This window comes from Barbus barbus, assembly GCF_936440315.1.
Source record: "Barbus barbus genome assembly, chromosome: 38".
In the NCBI taxonomy this organism is placed as follows: domain Eukaryota; kingdom Metazoa; phylum Chordata; class Actinopteri; order Cypriniformes; family Cyprinidae; genus Barbus; species Barbus barbus.
The window spans coordinates 13551079-13572750 of NC_136716.1; the positions used below are offsets into that span (position 1 = coordinate 13551079).

At 37.6% G+C, this 21672-nt stretch overlaps 1 protein-coding gene across 2 annotated transcripts; it reads left to right on the forward strand.

Moving 5' to 3' along the window:
• Nucleotides 1-21181, forward strand: LOC306857977 (vigilin-like). Of its 2 annotated transcripts, XM_079398296.1 has the most exons (28): nt 1-83; nt 1024-1103; nt 2168-2266; nt 3807-3955; nt 4070-4285; nt 4367-4573; nt 4660-4875; nt 7156-7362; nt 7450-7557; nt 8402-8506; nt 8717-8795; nt 9180-9319; nt 9430-9534; nt 9643-9756; nt 10036-10122; nt 10443-10574; nt 10678-10896; nt 11024-11245; nt 11329-11547; nt 12533-12671; nt 12778-12893; nt 12990-13094; nt 13872-14006; nt 16436-16579; nt 16735-16914; nt 18498-18614; nt 18707-18856; nt 18957-21181. In XM_079398296.1, the coding sequence occupies exons 3-28, from the start codon at nt 2191-2193 to the stop codon at nt 19047-19049; spliced, it is 3780 nt and encodes a 1259-aa protein (XP_079254422.1). In that variant the 5' UTR covers nt 1-83; nt 1024-1103; nt 2168-2190; the 3' UTR covers nt 19050-21181. The 2 variants fall into 2 exon arrangements, with proteins under 2 accessions (XP_079254422.1, XP_079254423.1); XM_079398297.1 differs by having other exon boundaries at nt 6-1103.
• Nucleotides 21182-21672: the final 491 nt, after the last annotated feature.

Sequence of the window (21672 nt, forward strand, 5' to 3'; positions counted from 1 at the left end):
GATTCGATTCAGTTGGAGAGTCGATTCTCAGCAGCAGTGTTTACTGTCAGCAGACCAGCGACTAGGCTTTTCCCTCTGATAAGGTGATCAGTTGCTTTTGTTTCCGTAGACGTGCTACTTATCGTACCGTTTTGTTGACTGAATGAACATATGCGCGTTTTCTGCAATCAGATTACCGCATTTAAAGCAGAGATAGACACTAGCTCTGTAGCTAACGAGCTGTTACATGTAGCAGATTAGCTGGCCAGCTAAACTCAGATATCCTGAATATTCTGCAGGCTAGAATATTTAATACTAAGACGATCACCACGATACAAAATGCATTTGTCCCTCACTTTGATATTCAAGGCTTTAACAGCTGTTTTAACTGGCATTTACGCTGTTATATTTCATGCAGTGTTGTTAGCCTGCTTCAGTATTTGTTTACACAGATCTGCTGCTCTAGATGATATGGATCCTGATAGTGTAAGATATATGCATTTTATATAGTATGCAAATAGACTGGAGAGCGCGATTATTGCTTATATTGTTATTTGTTTTGATACTGAACATACAGGTTATGAAAAAATATATATTTGCAAGTGGCTTGCATAGGTCCCTCAATACCTAAAAGCTGTGTATACAAGGCATTTTTTCCAATTAGATCCTCATAATATTAGAAAATAACGACAAGCCTGTTAGCCCAAATTTGTTATATTACATGTATTATTCTACTACATGGGTAATTTACTCTCTCAATGAGTGTTAGATGAATATGTGTAAAATGTGTCAATCCCATGTGTAAATACAATGTGTGTGTGTGTGTGTTTTGCCATCACTACAGTAAGCACAAACACCCACATGCCAATTAGATACCTAGTCACCTGAGAGTGAAGCACCACATCTAGCTATTACCTCCCACAGGACAGACCACTGTGACTCGGCCCCCCTCCTCTGTCAACCTCAGAGGGCCTTGCCATGAGATGCTGTGCATGTAATCACAAGGCTGGTTACAATCTCTCTTTGTTAACCTCACCCACACAGGGCTGAACAAATAGACTGACACTGAAGAGCTCTCAGTAGCATCCACCTGGACGGACTTTCTGGTTTTTGACCCTTTGCAGGTGGGTAAAAATGTGTGGCTTTGGCATGATTGTGATATTAAAGCGTATTTGAAAAATGAACATGTTGCATGCACTTACAGAATTTAATATAACTTGTTTTTAATGCACGTGTGCAGTGTATAAGCTACAGCCGCAGTGTTTTCTGCAAACTGTTTCGAGAAAATGTGACTTTCAGTGCAAAATATATAAACATATAACATTTTCATTGTCACATCTTTCTTCTTAACAATTCCACTTGTTTAGACCAGATGTTTTTAATCTGGGGTTCAGAGACCCCCAGGGGGCTGCAAAGGAGCGTTAGGGGGTCCATGGAAAAGTTTAGGGTAAAATAATGTCAAAAATGAAAAATAATTAGTAATAACAAGTTTAAAATAAAAAAAAAATAGTTTAAAACAAATAAATAAAAAAATGGATTAAAATACGTGAACAAGTGATTAAATGAATCAAATAAAAAACATTCGATTAAAATAATTAAATATTAAATCTAACAGTAGAGTACTATAAGAAGTTAATCATGTGCAATAATGTAACTTATCTAATTGATTATTTTAAACAATATTTTAGACATACTTCTAATATAAAATTTTTCACACTATAAAATGGGTTTTTATACAAGAATGCCTTTAAACATTAGGATTGGGTTTCCTCATACAAGGAGAATCATATTTGGGGGTCCGTGGCATCTAAAAGATTGAAAATGTTTTGAACAGTTATCGTTTTAAACAACGATCAATAATTGTTACATTAGTCGAGCTCACACAAGGCTTTTCGTCAGACTTCACAGCTGCAGTGTCTTTAATTGGAGAGCTCAGGTGGAGAAAGATGCTGTTGGGCTCATGGAGATGCCAGTGTGTGTCGGGCCCTGCTGTGCTGCTGAAACCGCTGAGAATAAAGCTCAGCATGCACTTTATTACTCAAATGAAAGTAGTCCCTTACTGCTATGCTCTTTTAGTTAGTTTTATCGATGGTCGTGTGTTTGGGCTAGATATTCTCTGCTATTATATTGTTGTTGTTTTTGCTATTTTCCCTCCACGTGCCCCTCCTCTTCCTCCTGGTCTCTGCAGGATAGCGGATCAGGTCTTGAAACATGAGCTCTGTGGCAGTGTTGACTCCGGAGAGTTTTGCAGAGCACCGCAGTGGCTTGAAGGAAGTTGAGATCACAGGTATAACGACTGTGGCAAAATTGGGGTGAAACTATTCTTCTACATGATTCATACGTTTAGTAATTTTTTTTGTACCACAGTTCATTGCATGTCTAATGGCAGGAATTGATAACGGATGTAACAGTGAATTAAAAAACAACTAAAAAATGCATATGCAAATACATTTGTAGTAGCAGCAAAGATTATGTATACTAATGATTTGTTACTGGAACAGCTTTAAAACTAGTATTGAGGCCCGTTTACACTGAGAATGATAACTATATTAGCATCCACACCAGCAGACGATATTGTCTGTTTATTCTAAATGAACGCTCGTGCTCCTGGTTTAAATTCTCTAGCTCATTATGGCAGGATTGTTTCTTTTTGGATGTCAAATGTTTTTATCGTTCATCAGCTGGAAAAAAATTGTTCTGAAAGTGATTCCAACGATATTGTTTCTCAGTGCCTTTATCGTTATAGCTGTGGTGTGGACTTTTCTTTATCTTTATCTTTATCATTATCTTTATAGCTATCGTTCTTGGTGTCAGCAGGCCTTAAGACACATCTCTTTGTTTTTGAACACTGATGCTGAACACTCGTACTTTTTACTAGTTGTCAGTGTGTCTCAATGATCTTTGACAGTGACAGCAGAGCTGTTAGAATCTGTGTGTGTGTGTGTGTGTGTGCACATTTTTGTGACGCATGAGGACATAAATTTGTATGATGACACAGGTATGACATAGGTATTACAAGGTGAAGGTGACTTGTGAGGACATTGCCCCATGTCCCCACTTTTCAAAACGCTTATAAATCACACAGAGTGAGTTTTTTGGGGGGAAAGTAGAAATGTCTCCTGTGAGGGCTAAGTTTAGGTGTAGGGTTGGTGTAGGCCAATAGCACATACAGTTTGTACAGTATAAAAACCATTATGCCTATGGGATGTCCCCAATTTTCACAAAAACAAACGTGTGTGTGTGTGTCATATGCTGTAGCATATGTTTTCATGCAAAATTATGGTAAATAGTGTCTCTTTGAAAAATAAATATTGGGAATTATAATATTATAATTATAATATACACTAAGGTCCAATTCTCACTATTAACAAACCATTAACTATTTTTTTCCTCAGTAAACTCCTAATTTGCTGCTTATTAATAGTTAGTACGGTAGTTGTTAAGTTTAGGTATTGGGGAGGATTAGGGATGCAGAATATTGTTAATGCAGAATGTGTGCTTTATAAGCACTAATACACAGCCACTATCTGCAACTAGTTAACAGTGAGAATTGGTCTCTATAATATAATAATAATTATATTATTATTCCCATTCATAATTATCCATTTTAAATTAATATAATTAATGTACTCCTGTTGGTGAAGTAAACTGAACAACTAAAAAATGTGTCAGTGTTTTTAATAATTGTTTATACAGTTGGTATTTCTTTGTTCTGGATGACACTGGTTGATTGTCTTTATAAAGCATCATAGTGTTATTATCAAAATAATGCAAAGAAAATTTGTTGTGTACATTTTACAATTCCTTTTCTTATTGTCTGTGATTAGGTAGTGTGCCAGAAGAGGAAGCATATATACCCACCTATCTGGAGGCCTTTCCACCCTTACCAGACAAGGGCACTCCAGGTGAGAAGACAGGTGAGCAGGCAGGTGCCTGGAGCAAAATCCGACCCATCAAAGCCTCTGTCATCACTCAGGTAATATATATAATCATCCATAGAAGGTGTATACAGTGTGATTAAGCTGCACTGTATCTTTTCAGTGTTATTGAGCGTCTGCCACACTTTTTCAACTTCTCTTTGCACCTTTAGGTGTTCCATGTTCCTTTGGAGGAGCGGCGGTATAAAGACAATAGTCAGTTTGGTGAAGGTGAGGAGGCGAAAGTGTGCCTGGATATCATGCAGAAGACCGGGGCACATATCGAACTCTCTCTTGCCAAGGACCAAGGCCTCTCCATCATGGTGACTGGAAAACTGGATTCCGTTATGAAAGCGAGGAAGGAGATTGTGGCCCGGCTGCAGACTCAGGTGCTTGTTTGAGTCTTGCATTTCTTATTCCATTCATTTTACTGTGTGTTAAAAGTTATATTTTAATTCTAAACTTCTCAGGCGTCAGCAACTGTGCTTATTCCGAAAGAGCATCATCGATTTGTGATCGGAAAGAATGGGGAGAAGTTGCAGGAGCTGGAGCTCAAAACAGCCACCAAGATTGCCATCCCCCGCTCTGATGATCCCAACGCCAACATCCGTATCACCGGCACCAAGGAGGGCATTGAGAAATCTCGCCATGAAATCCAGCTCATCTCTGCTGAGCAGGTAACCATCGAAGATCGATGAGATGAGATGAGGTTTTGTCTTTCATTTGTAATTCAGCCTTATTATGACCTCACTGTTTGCTTTAGGATAAGCGTGCCGTGGAACGTTTGTCTTTTGAGAAGGCTTTTCATCCATTCATCGCTGGTGCATATAATCGACTCGTTCAAGAGCTTAGTCAAGAGACTGGAGCTCGTATTAGTATCCCACCACTCAGCATACCCAAAGATGAGATTGTTATTACCGGCGAGAAGGAGGCAGTTGCCATGGCGATTGCCCGCATCCGGGCCATCTATGAAGAGAAGGTGATTTATAATTACACTGTCATTCATAATTTTTCGTTATTGTTTTTTTTTTTTTTTTAGAAATAAATTAATACCTTTATTCACCAAGGGTGCATTAAATTGATCAGAAGTGACAATAAAGACATTTTATAATTAGTGATCGACCGATATTGGGTTTTTTGGCAGCCGATATATTTGTATTTATTTGAATTAAAATGGATTAAAAAATAAATTTGTAAAATAAACATAGGCTACTTATACTTTAGATGACAACTTTCACAAATAAATAAATATTTAATAAAAATATGTTTAAAGAAAGTAAAAACTGTAACCAACAGAGCACTCAGTATTCTGGGAAGTTTGTGTGCACTGGGAATCATATTTTTTCAAATAAAGCAAAGGCAACACTGATTTTACATAGATCACACAGTGAAAATGACATGAATATGACAGTGGGCAAATGCAGAAAGCGCAGCATAATTTGAAATCACAAATTTAATGTTTAAAGCATTCAATTCGCATTGAAAGTCACTCAGAGAACACGCGGTCATGCAGGATACACATGCACACTTCACAAGATCTCACGGCTGGGTTCGACTAAGTTTGCAAGGTTTGTGAAATTAAATGTTCATTATCCATTCAAAGATTTGTTTAAATGATATAAATGCGTATTTGCTGAATGCTGACGGCAAACGAGAAAGTATTATCATTTTTGCCTTTCTATTACTAATAATATAAAAGCCATCGTTATAATACTTTTTTGTATACATTTTAATCCCTATGTTTAACAGTTCTATCTGATTATTAGACAGACGTCTTCTATCCGTATTAGACAGAACTGTTGTTAACGATTAAGGCGAACAAGAGGGAGATTGTGAGGACCATACATATCTATGGTGATATCGGCGCCGTCAAAATAAAAGTCCCGCCTCGAACGCAGCGGCCAAACAGAAAATTTATCGGCCGATGCCGATATTTGAAAAATGCGATATATTGGTCGACCACTATTTATAATATAACAAAAAGACCTGTTATGCCCCTTTTTACAAGATGTAATATAAGTCTCAGGTGTGCCCAGAATTTGTCTGTGAAGTTTCAGCTCAAAATACCCACAGATCATTTATTATATAATTTTGAAAATGGCTAATTTGAGTACAAGCTGTTTTCTTGAATGTCTCTTTAAATGCAAATGAGCTTCTGCTCCCTGCCCCCTTTTCCAGAATAGGGCTGTGGCTTTACAGCTCATTCCTCGGATACTCTGCTAAAAAACATCTGTTTGGTTTTTATTATCATGTCTATCACGATGAAATCATGCGTTTTAAACCATATTAGTTTACACTTTGGTTTTCTGAGCGCACACATCCGAAGCACGTTCACAGAAAGCGGCTGTCACACAGCATGCGAGTACTTAACTAGGTTCTCTTTTATGTCTTATTGTGATTAAACTGTCAAATATACACAATTTTATGTTAAAAACATACACAAGATGTCTGTGAAGGTAAACAGCTGGGAAAGAAATTACATGTTTATATTAGATCTGTGTGGCGGCAGCGAAATATACAGTAAATAAATCCACTGCTCTCTTGTCTCCTCCGAGGCTGGGACTCTAAATAGTGTTCTGTGCTTGTCAGTACAGCCGACAGAACAGTTAGCATGCTTTGCTCGAACTTTTGCCATGGCGTTAGAACTGGTACACCGTTGTCACTTGCGAAAACACAATGGCGGAGCCGTGGGTGGAAACTTGCAGATTAAAGGGCGGTAATATTATAATCAGATACATCACAAAATCTGAGCAGCTCGTTTTTTCACAAGCTTGCAGAGAAAAGCTTAGTTAAAGAAGAACTTGGTGGTTCTTTTTCACATTTTCTGGGTTGGTAGATGCACTGGGGACCCGTATATAGCACTGAAAATGTCAGATTTTCATGATATGTCACCTTTAAGCAGCACAACTTTTTAACATTTATAAAATTAAGGAATGTTTTTTGAATACCAAATGAGAAAATTGAAAAAGAATGATTTCTGAAGGATCATTTGAGATTAAAGACTGGAGTAATGGCTGCTGAAAATTCAGCTTTGCCATTACAGGAATAAATTACATTTTAATATATATGCAAACAGGAAGCTGTTATTTAAAAATTATAATAATATTTCACAGTATTACTGTTTTTACTGTATTTTTGATCAAATAAATGCGGCCTTAGTGAGCATAAGAAACTTTGTGTACACACACAGAGAAATGTGAAATTTCACATTTAAAGCCTGGTGAAATGTCCTGACCTACTTTTTAATATTCACAAGCAGAAACAGAAAACGACCACTATCTCCGTGGAGGTGAAAAAGTCACAACATAAGTACATAGTAGGCCCCAAGGGCAACACCCTGCAGGAGATCCTGGAGAACACGGGTGTGTCTGTGGAGATGCCCCCTCTGGACTCCGCATCTGAAACCATCATCCTCAGAGGAGAACCTGATAAACTGGGTCCGGCTCTTACGCAGGTGTACGCCAAGGTCAGTTGTTTTGGCATTTTTTGGCCTTATTTTCAACAGGATGCATGCAAAAGGCAGCTTTTCACATGCCACTTGTGTGTTTTGCAGGCTAAAAGTGTGATAGTGGTGGAGGTGATTGCTCCGGCTTGGCTCCATCGTTTCATCATTGGCAAAAAAGGACAAAACATCAGTCGTATTACTCAGCAACTGCCTAAGGTATAGAAAATTTAAATGAGAAGTCACTCTCATGTTGCTCCAAACCCGTAAGAACTGTTCATCTTCAGAACACAAATTAAGATATTTTTAATGAAATCTGAGAGCTCTCTGACCCTCCATAGACTGCAAGGGTCCTTACACGATCAAGGTCCAGAAAAGTGACCCATAAAAGAATAAAGTCATTATTTTTGTTTTCTTTGCACACAAAACATATTCTCGTAGCTTCATAAAATTAAGGTTGAACCACTGATGTCACATGGACTATGTTATCGATTTCCTTACTACCTTTCTGGGCTTTGAACGTGGTATTGCGTTACGGTCAATGCAGCTCTCGGATTTCATCAAAAATATCTTAATATGTGTTCTGAAGATGAACAAAGGTCTTATGGGTTTGGAATGACATGAGGGTGAATAATTAATGACAGAATTAAAATTTTTGGGTGAACTATCCCTTTAAAGCCTAAATACAGTCACCAGAAGTATAAAGCTAATGTACAGGCTTTAAACGTCATCACCACCAACACCAAGCTTCTGTGAAACTTTTCAAACTTTATTTAAAATCTTCAAGTTTGAAAGTTGGAGTTAGATTAGTTTTCAAGAGTGAAAGTATAAACACAACGAGACTGTAAAAGCAGACTAGTGAGTAGTGTGATGTTTTTTGATGTCACAGTCAACCTCTATAATCCGATTAAGCCACTTGTTAGCAACCACCTTTTTCAAGATACATAAAAGCTTAAAAAATCATGAGTGGGGTAATATTGTTATGTTTTTTTCATAGAATAAATGTGAAATAACGTGTGTTAACCACATTTCTGGCATTTAACCGGCTGTTTGTCATCATCAGGTGCATATAGAGTTTACTGATGGAGAGGAACGTATCAGTCTGGAGGGACCAACGGAGGAGGTAGAACAAGCTCAGGCTCAGATACAGGAGGTCATCAAAGACCTAGTAAGAGGAACCCTCAAATTTCTTTTTGCTGTTGTTTTTAAAATGAAGATAAAACGGAATAAAACTATGGGAAATATGGTTGCTACAAAAGGTTACTTCATATCTTATAACTGTAAGATTTCAATTATGGTTTGTTCTTCAGGTTTCTACGTTTGTGGAATATAAACAGTTTAGGTATAGTCCTCAAGTATTTTATTTTCCTCCCTCCAGATGGCAAGAATGGACTATACAGAGATTAACATTGACCAGCGTTTCCACAGACATCTCATTGGCAAAAATGGGGCCAACAGTAAGTTTAAACCCTTCCTGTTGTGTTGAATCTGAAACTGTGTGGGATGCCTAGATAGATACAGAGCTCATAGCACAGATAGAAAAGTGATGTTTGAATAGTCAAATAATTGTGGGTTGACACATTATTTGATTACAAGCAGCGCACAATGTCAGTATGCAACAGTTGCAAATGTACATCTCCCTCTCTATTTAAATATAATATTTCATGTGTTGTCATTACCACAGAACCTGAGAAAAATGAATGACTGCGTTGCACACTGAATCTGATTCAGTGACTCTTTGAGTTATCCATAATATATTTGCTACAGTAAAGTTGATTTGATCAATGAACAGTGTAGATGAATGAAAGTGCAGATAAATGAGTTATTGGTGCTTTTCCCAGTAAATCGGATAAAGGAGCAGTATAAGGTATCAGTGAGGATTCCTCAGGACTCGGAGCGCTGTGGGCTAGTTCGTATCGAGGGCGATCCTCAGGGAGTACAGCTTGCTCGCAAGGAGCTGATGGACATGGCCCAGCGCATGGTGAGACGTAATATATGGAAATCACAAGACCACTGTCCATATGAGATTAGGAACCGATCTGGCACATTTGCCTGCATGGTTTAAGATTTGTCATTTTCTGGCATCTTTAGGAAAATGAACGCACGAAAGACCTGATAATAGAGCAGAAGTTTCACCGTGCTATCATTGGGCAGAAAGGAGAGAAGATCAAAGAAGTACGGGACAAGTTCCCTGAGGTGCTCACAGCTTCATTTTGTAAAATGCTGCAACATCTATATTCTGCTGCACATTTTTTATAGCATTACATGATAGATGATTTCACACAGATAATTTCATTTTCGCAGGTCATTATCATATTTCCAGACCAGCAACAGAAAAGTGACATAGTACAGCTCAGAGGGCCTAAAAACGAAGTGGAGAAATGTGCAAAGTTTCTGCAGAAACTCATCGCTGAGCTGGTACAAGAGTAATTTCCTCTAGCTTCCTTCCTGCTCTCAAATAACATTTGTTTTGTGACTAATACAAGGTCAAAGAAAGAGCAGCTATTATGTGCTCGATCAGCTATGAAATGATCATACTCAGTCTACAGATGACAATTTTTTGCAATGCTGTTGTAGTTAAGGCACTTTTTCTGTTTTAAAGTAAAACATCTGAGAAGTTGTTAACTCTTTGAATGACATTGAGGTTTAGAGTTTTTTATATTAGATTGTTCTAATGTACTATGTTCATGTTATTAGGTTGAGGGCAGCTTCTCAGTTTCTGTACCCATCCACAAGCAGTTCCACAAAAACATCATTGGCAAAGGAGGTGCCAACATAAAAAAGGTGAGGGCACAAAGTCTGCCACTTTATTTAGATTTGTAAAAATTGTTAATACTGCAACAAAAACGTTTGGTTCCCAAAATCAGTTTGTCTCTTTTTTGTCCCTTTATTATTTTACCTTTACTTCAAATACTGGTTTTACTTAACAATAACAGCATTGGTTCATAGTGAGAAAAATGACCATGAAAGCACTGAGAGCATTGGTGTATGACGCCAATGGAAAACGCATTTCCATTTTTTGGGGGATTAACTGCTATTTAAATATTGTGTTAATGTTATTGTCTTTTTAATGAGAGAAATTGTTGCTGTGTAAATCGATATAGATACGTGAGGAGACCAACACCAAGATTGATCTCCCAACGGAAAACAGCAACTCTGAGATGATTGTAATAACTGGCAAGAAGAGCAGCTGTGAAGCTGCACGAGATCGGATTCTCGCCATTCAGAAAGAGCTGGTGAGAGAAATGGGAAGCTAGAAAATGTATTATAGGTGTAATACCCAGTCCTCTTAGTTTTTCTTCTCTCACACATTCTCGCTTGATCTTTCAATTCTCCCAGGCCAACCTGAAGGAGGCTGAGGTTTCCATCCCAGCCAAACTGCACAACTCTCTGATTGGATCCAAGGGCAGTCTGGTGCGCTCTGTGATGGAAGAGTGTGGGGGTGTTCACATCCACTTCCCTGCGGAGGGCTCAGGGTTGGACAAGGTCACTATCCGAGGTCCTGCAGAGGAGGTGGAGAGAGCCAGGAGACAACTGCTGCAGTTGGCGGAGGAGAAGGTGAGTAATGAGATGAAGATTTAAAGCAGAAAAACAAAAAAGACAGCAGTGCAGAAAACACTGTTAGAATTTTCATAATCGCATTACTAATTTGAAATTTTGAACCATTTGTTTTTCGTCCCACAAGCAAGTCAACAACTTCTCAGTGGAGCTTCAAGCCAAGTCAGAGTACCACAAGTTCCTGATAGGCAGAGGAGGAGCTAATATCCGACGTGTTCGGGATCGAACCGGAGCACGAATCATCTTCCCATCACCAGATGAACCAGAACAGGAGCACATTACCATCATGGGTAAAGAGGAGGCTGTATGGCTTGCGCAGAAAGAGCTGGAGACCCTCATTAAAAATCTGGTATGACAAAAGAGAAAGTAAAATATTTGAGTTAGTGTTTCTTTGAATGCACTTCCTGCAGTTCATCTGTCCTTTCTTTTCAGGATGACGTGATAGAGGACAGTATGGTCATGGACCCCCGGCATCACCGTCACTTTGTCTGTCGGAGAGGGCAGGTGTTGAGAGAGTTGGCGGAGGAATATGGCGGTGTAGCTGTTAGCTTCCCTCGCACGGGCACACACAGTGACAATATCACTCTCAAAGGACCCAGAGAGTGTGTTGACGCTGCTAAGAAACGCATTCAGGAGATCGTTCGAGATCTTGTGAGTTTCATATTTAATTCTTGTATACATATTGCATGTAAATGCAGTGACTTTTCTATCAAGAACTGTATATACACTGCTGTTCAGCAGTTTTTAAAAGAATTGATCAACAAAAAATATATTTAAAAAAAACTTCTGTTCTTTTGTACTTTTTATTCATCAAAGATTCCTGAACAATTTGGTTTCCACAAAATATTAGAAAGCATATTAGAATGATTTTTAAAGGATCATGTGACACTGAAGACTTGAGTAATGGCTAGTGAAAATTCAGCTTTACCATCACAGGAATATATTACATTTTTTAAATATATTGAAATAGAAAAGAGTTATTTTAAATTATAACAATATTTCAGAATTTTGCTTTTTTTTCATCAAATAAATACAGCCTTAGTGAGAATAAGAGACTTCTTTAACAAAAAAAAAAAATCTTACTGATCCTAAACTTTTGAATGGTAGTGTATGTTGTCTGCTTATAAAAGGAATCTCAGAGAAGAAACACTAATAACATGTTCACATATTTTATTATTATTATCCTTAACAATTACATACATACGTGTGTGTGTGTATACACACCCACACACACACAATTGTGGCCAAAATTGTTAGAACACTTATATAGCATATTTAAGAAGTTTCAGTTGTCTTTGTTGAATTGGCCATTACAATACCCATGAAACGAACTATTGCCGTAGCTACCTGCGACAGAAGAAATCTGCTGGAACATTGAAAATGATGGACTGGCCCCCTCAAAGTCCGGACCTCAACCCCATTGAGGAAATTTTGTTTTGCTCAGAGCATGTTTCATGAACATTATGAAATTAAATCATGTTTTTGGAGGTAAAAAATCTATTATATTTTCAGATCTGTTCTAACAATTTTAGCCACCACTGTATGTATGTATGTATGTGTGTACTGTATACTATATATACTAGACAGACAGACAGATTGATTGATTGATTGTCATTATCTGTTAATGTGTCATCAGGAGTCACAGGTGAATGTGGAGGTGTTAATTCCTCAGCGGTACCACAGAGCCATCATGGGACCCAAAGGCTGCAAAATACAACAAATTACACGGGAAAATGAAGTTCAGATCAAATTTCCAGACAGAGATGAGTCTGCAGGTCTCTTCCTTACACTCTCAAATTAGTTATTTTTTCATTCTATTAAATGATTAGACTAGAATATTTACAAGCTATATTATTTCTTGTATGTATTTGTGGCTGGCAGCTCAGGAAGCTGCATCTCAAGAGAACGGGGATACGGACCTCATCCCTCGGAAGTGCGATATCATCACTGTGACGGGTCGAGCTGAAAAGTGCGAGCTGGCTTGTGCAGCTTTACTTGTAAGGAATTCTGGAAATTCTAGCTGTCTCTTTAGTCCTGTGGTGGATTGGTTTTCCTTCTCTTTATCCTATTTTTCCTTCCTTTTTTCATTCTAGACCTTAGTTCCTGTGACTATTGATGTTGAGGTTTCCTATGACCTTCATCGTTACATCATAGGACAGAAAGGAGCTGGAATAAGGAAAATGATGGAGGACTATGAGGTAGAGACATGTTGAATTGCACTTTGCACTACCATTCAAAATTTAAGGGTTAAGAAGAAAGAAGTTTGTTTTTGAAAAGAAGTGCTCACCAAGGTTGCATTTATTTGATCAAAAATACAGTAAAGGCAGTAATATTATCAAATACTATTACAACTGTTTTCTATTTTAATAGAAATTCTATTTTACTTCAGTCTTTAGTGTCACAAGATCCTTCAGAAATCATTCTAATATGCTGATAGGTTCTCAAGAAACATTTAATATTATTAACAAAGTTGAAAACAGTTGTGCTGCTTAATATTCTTGTGTAAACCATGATACCATTTTTCAAGATTCTTTGGCAAATAGACAGCATTTATTTCAATAGAAATCTTTTGTAATATTATAAATGTTTCTACTTTCACGTTTGATCAATTTAATGCATCCTTGCTGAATAAAAGTAGTAATTTCTTTAAAAAAAAAAAATCTTACTGACCCAAACGTTTTGAACGTGTAGGCATAAACAATCCAACTTGAATGAATTGAACTGAACAAAATCCAGTTAATGGGACAGTACAGCCAAAAATTAAAATTCTGTCATGAATTACATCACCCTCATTTTATTTTCTTCTGTAGAACAAAAAATAATATGTTTAGAGTAATGTCCAAGCTGCTATTTTCCATTCAGCAGCAGTTGACCACAGTCTGTTTAAAACAAATTGCATCTGCCTTTGTGTTTAATGGAAGAAAGTGCAACTGATGTGTGAATGTTAATGTGTCTGGTTGTACTGTGCTGTATAGGTCAACATTTGGGTTCCTCAGCCTGAGCAAAAGTCAGATATCATAAAGATCACAGGACAGGTGTCCAGTGTGGAGCGGGCCAAACAGGGACTGCTGGAGAGGGTCAAGGAGCTGCAGGCGGAGCAGGAAGATCGGGTACAACCTCTGCTCAGAACCACTCTGCTGACATTAAAGAACATCCTTTGTACTAGGGATGCACGATATTGGATTTTTGGCCGATACCGATATATGTGACCTGTGCTGGCAAATTGAGTCGGAATGCAGAAGTTTTCAAAAAGTAGTTTTCCATTAAAATACCTTCAAAATGACATATGACTTATTGGAATCTGACAAAAAATGACTGAGCTTTTTTTTCCCGTCTTTTCTTTTAATGTATGATTAACATTGAGAGATCTATATTAAGACCTACTGTAATGCATGGATCAAATATAATGTTACACATCAGATTTTCCCCCAACCATTAACTAAACGTTCATGAAAGACATAACAAATTCTGAATGTGTGAATCTCGCTAAGACATATTTTGCAATAATGTACTTTATAAGGGAGATTGCGTGCTTGCGGAAAGGCACACGCTTTGCAAGTGTCAGAGCGATCGTTTTGTTTTCATCATTTTCATAATTTCACTGGTTTGGACTCATGTCATTGAGAATTCGATATGAATATTCACAAAGCTGGAATGCTGCACTTTGCAACAATAGACCTACAACTTGTGGTGAGAAGCAGCAGCAGTCGTCCAGAAGCGAGCAGAGAAAAAGGTACTCCTGCTCACGCAAAGACTGATTACCAACTGCTCTGAGAAGCCCTCATTAAAGAGTTCTCCGACCCTGAGTCCAAACAAGGCCTAGTGGCTGCCCTGGAGACAAGACAAGGACGTCACGAACCTACTACAGCCTACTCAGACGAGCATACTTAAGAACTCGCAACGAACCTGACGTGGAGGACGAACTAAACTTCAAAACTCTCTTGCTAAGGAACCTTCACCCCGGCGTAAGGCACCATCTTGGCATTCTTGCATGTCCACGAACCATGAATGCTCAGCAGTTGCAAGAGTTGGTGGAGAAAGCCTACGGCAAACAAAAGATGGCCTCAGAAAAGAGCGCCAAAACCCCAGCAGTTCTTGACTTCAACACTCAAAGTCAAGGGCTGGCTCTAGAGGGCGCCAAACGCCAAGACAATGCCAAGAATGCACCCTCGTCCAACAAAGAACGAGACTCCCACGCTGGTACCACATCTAAACAGAGGTATGAATGCTGGGATGGACCGCGTGGACATCAACGCTCACCTGGACGGCATTGGGAAAAGACATGGGACCAGTCAAGGCCTTCTGAGAGTCAATGGGAGAGATGGGAAAAACTCCTGGGAATCCAAGGAAAACGACAAATGCACCCTGGAGCGACGTACAGATAAAGATCATTTTAGATGTTTAATTACTATTTGGAGCATTGGGATCGCTAGAAGAGGGCTTAATGAAATAATTTTTGTGAAAACCTCAAATTCGACCAAAACTGACATTTTTCACTTCTTTTGACTGTATAGCTCAAAATTAGTCTGCGCATTCCGACTCATTTTGCCAGCACGGGTCACATATTTCCTTTTGTTTGGAAACAACACCAAGTCTCTCCTGTGCAGAAATGATAAGCATAATATTTTTAATTTTGGTTAGTTTTTAATAAGAACTTATTTGTTAGAATTAAATAAACAATAATGAAGGTTTTTTTGATAGTACATTGAAGCTTTGAAAATAACTATAAACTATATATCAATCGCTGCATTTGTTTTCCCCAGAAAGATGCAGTGTTAACCCAAACATTTTGTTTTAAGATTTAATATTTGTTGATGGTCTAAAGCAAAAGAGTTGTAAAAGTTCTGAAAATCTTTTAGAGCTTATGATTTATTTAAAAATAATCGTATTACACATTAATGAATAACTCCGTATATATAAAATTATTTAATTTACAAGTGTCATGTTTGCGATTTTTATTTATTTATTTTTTTCCCATGTAAGCTAGCTTCAGACCTTTAAATCAAAACATACACATTATTTTATGACATAAAATACTGCTTTATTTAATCAATTATTTTTGTAGGCTATTTTACTTTTAATTTAATTAGAAGTTGTCCAACAGCGCCCCCTACAGATTAAAACTCCTTCCGAATGGGCTTTAGGACCCGGGGGAGACTGCTGCCGCTACACGTGCTATTACTGTTACACTGAACGCATCATTCTGTACGTGCTTTCACTGATTAAATGCAGCAATCCAAAACAGTGAATCTAATCCTCATTCAGACAAAACTTTGCTTCAAGAATGAGCCACAATGCTGACGTGATCTAATCACTAGCACACCCTGAACACATGTGAGTTAATGTATTCCACTTATCGGGAAGACATATCGGCATAATATTTCATATCGGGCCGATGCCGATATTTACATTTAAAGCCATTATCGGCTGATTCCAATATCAGTCTGATAATATCGTGCATCCCTACTTTGTACATACATATACAACCTGAGATTTACTTCTTGAAATAGGATATATTCTTTTTCTTGTCTGTTTGTAGGCTTTACGGAGCTATAAGGTGATGCTCTCAGTAGACCCCAAATATCACCCCAAAATTATAGGCCGCAAAGGAGCAGTCATCTCTCAAATACGCAAAGACTACGATGTCAACGTGCAGTTCCCTGACAAGGGTGATGAGCAGCAGGTATGAAAGCAGATTGTTTTCGAAAGAGCATTTCCTCATTCTTTAACCCAGACTGGTTTAAAGCAGCTCATTGCATTCATACCTTTCATACATGTCATCCTGTTTCTGTGTGTTTACCTGTCAGTCTTTCTTCACGTGACTCTGTCTCCCTGTAGGATGTAATCGTGATCTCGGGTTATGAGAGGAATGCTAACGAGGCCAGAGCGGCTATAGAGCAGCTGGTGGCAGCGCTGCAGGATATGGTGAGTGAGGACATCCGGCTGGACCGGCGGGTCCACGCACGCATCATCGGAGCACGTGGCAAAGCCATTCGGAAACTCATGGAGGAGTTCAAAGTAAGAACACTTTGCATATTTGCCAGTAGAACATCTAAATTAGTCATAATATTTAACATGATGATGATGATTTATTATAATTATTACATTTATTATTATTAAATTTTGGAGTACAATATTTAACAATAATAATACAAATAATGATCAATAACAATCATTATGATAATTATTAATTGTTATTATTATTCAAAAATAATCACCATCACCAATATTTAACATCATAATAGTAATTAATAATGAATATGATCAATAACAATCATTATGATAATTATTGTTAACTGTTATTATTATTATTATTATTATAAAAAATTAATTACATCACCAATATTTAACATCATAAACATAATAATAATATTAATAATAAAAATGATGATCAATAACATCATTATAATATTAATTATTATTGTTATTATTATTATTATTATTATCATTAAAATATTATTGCCATCACCTATATTTACCATCAGAATCATAATAAAAACATTGAAGTTTAAAGTAGTTTTAAAAGCTTAAAGATAGATAGATAGATAGATAGATAGATAGATAGATAGATAGATAGATAGATAGATAGATTGATTCTAAGGACCTCAGAGTGGTTGCTAGGCTACTTAGTATGGTTGCTATGACGGTTGCTAGACTAACGGGTGGTTGCTATGACAGTTGCTAGGCTAACTGGGGTGGTTGCTAAGGCGATTGCTAGGGTACACTGAGTAGTTGCTAAGGTACTTGGAAGTTGCTAGGGTACTTGGGGTGGTTGCTAGGGTGTTGCTAGGGTACCCAGGGTGATTGCTAAAGTGTTGCTATGCGGTTGCTAAGGTACCCCGGGGTGGTTGCTAGGGTGTTGCTATGTGGTTGCTAGGGTACCCGGGGTGGTTGCTAGGGTGTTGCTATGCGTTTGCTAGGGTACTTGGGGTAGTTGCTAGGGTTATAGATAGATAGATTATAAATATTAGATAGATGAGTTTGAATGGATTAGAAATCAACTCAAGTACATAGAACAAGTACATAGTACATAGAAGGGAAGCTTAATGGAGTCTAATGGGCTTCAGTGTGTTAGATTTGAATTTTGACAGTTGGAGTTTGAATAGTCTTGGCTCATCTGAACATTCCGTCAATGTAAGTCTATGGGAGTTTTTTGAACTATAAGTCTGATCAGTCTGAAGAGATATAGCAACTCGAGTCAGAACAGTCTGAAGAGCTGGGCTGAGTTGGGTGGTTCTAGCTTGAAAGCTCTAGGAGGAGATGCGTGCAGAAATTTTAGTCTCATAAGAATAATAAGAAGAAGTTTAAATAGCAGAGCAGAAGGTTGGCTTTCTCAAGCCAACTTAACAACAACGTTTATAATAATTAGTCATATTTATAATAATAATAGCAACTATTATTATGACTATTGTTGTTAGTATTAATTAACTTAATAATAATAATAATAATACTTAAGAAAAAACATTTAGTTATTAAAACATTTAGTAATATAAGTATTTAATAATAAAACATACATAATATTGAAAATTTATAATTCAGCCAAATAATAGCTATATCTCATATTTGGTTCATGGGATCCTTTATTTTCTTCTTTATTTCAGGTTGACATACGGTTTCCTCAGCCAGGTTCTGAAGACCCGAGCAAGGTTACTGTAACTGGACTGCCGGAGAATGTTGACAACGCCATTCACCATCTACTTAACCTGGAAGAAGAATATGTGAGTCAGGAATGCTTCTTTCTAAACAGAAATATTCCATCACTTGTGTTTTCCTTTCTTTTGGATCCTCACTCACTCATCTTCCCTCGTAGATGTTGAGTGTCACAGACACAGAGACTATGGCAGCTTATATGAAGCCTCCTTCAAAGACGATGGGGACAGGAGGAAATGACGAGGACAACAAAGCTCTAGCTAAAGGCTTTGTTGTGCGGGACGCCCCTTGGAATGCACAAGGCAACAAGGTTTAAAAGAATATGTTTGCCATGGTAAACGCTTGATTTCCTGCTGTCACTATCATTGTCATAGTAATGATTTCCTTTTGCTTCTTTTTGCAACATTCAGGCACCAGACATGAGCAGTGCCGAAGAGTTCCCCACGTTCGGATCTGGAATAGCACCGAAACAGACATCTGCATGGGGACCCAAAAAGTGCTGAATGAAACAGATTTGTTCTGACTCCAGATCTCACATCTCTTGCACTTGAGAACAAGAACATTCCATATTTTTGCTCTTGTCTTTCTCCTGGTGCGTTTAATGCCCTTGGAGGAGTTACTTCTGTCCTCTCCTTCCTTTGCCTGAATAGTTCATTATCATTGGTGGATAAATGTTCTTCAGCACTCCTCAACTGCACGCAGGTGGTCACACGTCAGTTCCTGTTGTGCCAGTCTGAAATCACAGAAACGGAACCTCAAGTAGCAGTTACCGTCATTATCCTGTTGTTTTCTTGAGTTGGGTGACAAATGGCTAGGCATTGAAGAACGAGGCAGATGTTTTTATTTCTTGAACTATTTATTGCAAGAGAACCCCTAGTTCACTGTGTATGAGTTCTTTTTTTTAAGTCCTTGATGGTTTTTAATGTTATTTTTATTGCTCTCTCTCTCTGGGTGTGTGTGTGTGTGTGTGTGTGTATGTGTGTGTGTGTGTGTGTGTGTGTGTGATCCATCTAAATGCACTCGGTTTGCTGAGTTTTCACTCTATACTGTAAGAGAGATGAAGGCTGGTCAATACTGAACTTTTTTCAAATATGTTTCTGTATTTATTAGTGTATATATATATATATATATATTTGTCTGTTATGTATTGATTTTCTTCAGTGACTGAATATTCAAACTGATGGGTGTGGATGGTTTTGAAGCATAAAAAGCATTAGGTATTATTTTGCAGTTTGTTTGGTTTCTTTTGCTTCTGGGTATTATTTTGTGCGTGCCTGTGTGTTAGACGTAGCTCATTTTCAAAAGAAATGTGTGTTGTGTGATATACTTTGAATCTCAAAATGTTCAATTTGCTGTTTATATTTGAAGCATTTTTCACTTCGCCTTTGTCTTTAACTCTTTTGTGATTTAATTTCATAAGATTACCATTTTTCAACCAGAGCATACATGACAAACTCAAGATTTCAGATTAAAAGTCTCTTGAAAAGTTGTTTATTAACAAGATTTCAAAGTAAAAGACTATAATTAAAGCAACTGTATGTAGTTTTGTGTATTTTTGAGACTTTGGAGCCCCCTACAGTTAAGTAAGTGGAACTCACTGTAAATATATCACTGTTGTAATTACAGTGGATTGCTATGCAATGATGCTGTAAAGCAGTCCGGTCTTTTCGCGAAATTTCATACTCAATACATAATAAACTTTAGACTTACATCAGAAAACAAGTGTGGGGCAGGCGTGAGACAGAAACAGAAGACATTCGCCTTATTAGAAGTCAGAGTAGCAGCACAATGGTTTTTCTAGGTAAAAAAAAAACTTACAGTTGCTTTAACACGAATGACAAACTCACACTCATGCAGATTGCTGGTTCTCAATTTGCATATGTTTACTTAAAGGTGATGGGTGTCATTTTTTAATGTTAAAATAAAATAATTTCTTAATATACAGAGAAAGCGGTAAACAGCTGTTCATATGTGGCTCTGTGGTGCTATCAATACATTTCCAAACATTGCTCTGTTTGTTTGAGCATCACAACCAGCCTGTTACAGTACCATTGGCTTAACCAATGGCATGAGTTTGTTTGGATGCCTAATAATAGAAGGGAAGTTTTGCATGAAACCTAACCTATTATTTTTTGCAATTCCATATGGTGACGCTACTAGTGGCGCAGAAACTGAGGAGCGTCTCGCTGCAGCCCACAAGATCCAGGGGGCGTGGTTGGATCCAGATCAAACTCCTCCCACCTTACCTACCCATCTCCACCCCTAAACCTACCAGTCTCCACACCCTAGATGTGGATCCAACCAAGCTCCCTGGATCTTGTGGACTGTAGCGGGTCCTACTTGCAGAAACTACACACTTCACTTTTAAATTTTGCTGTGTTTTGACTGTGAGGGTCATTCTCTGTCCTGCTAGTTGAGTCTTGTGAGTCACTGTTGTATGTGGTGTGTGTGAAGGTATGATAGTGTACATGGCTGAGTGAAGAACCATCTACAAGCAACCGAAGAGAGAAACACTATCGGCCTTAAGAAGTTAATGCCATAGGATATTTTTACCAAGATTTGATGACATTGATATGCAACATTGCAATAACATGTCAGTGACAGAATTTTCCTACTCCAAATAAAAACCCCATTCAAATAAAAGGAAGTTTATTTTTGCTCTTCATTATTTCTCAAGTTTAACTGAAATGTCAAGATGTACACTTAAGATCAAGAATATGTTTATGACTAAAGAAAGACTAAATATAGATATTTCAGTTCAAACATGCAGAGGGAGAGCCCATTAATTTGAGCAAAAATGGCAGTAAAGACATTTACAACGTTGCAACCAATTCTTAGCTCTTTTGAACTTTATATTAATTTAAGAATCCTGGAAAAAAAGTAATAGTTTCCACAAAACATTAAGAAGCACAACAAGAAGCAGCACTGATAAGAAATGTTTCTTGAGCACTAAATCAGCATGTTAAAATGATTTGTGAAAGAGTATGAGACACTGAAGACGAGTAATTGCTGATGAAATTTCAACGTTTTTAGCACTAAATTAAATTACATTTAAAAAACTTATTTTACATTGCAATCATATTTTACAATATTACTATTTCTACTGTATCTTTGATCAATTAAATG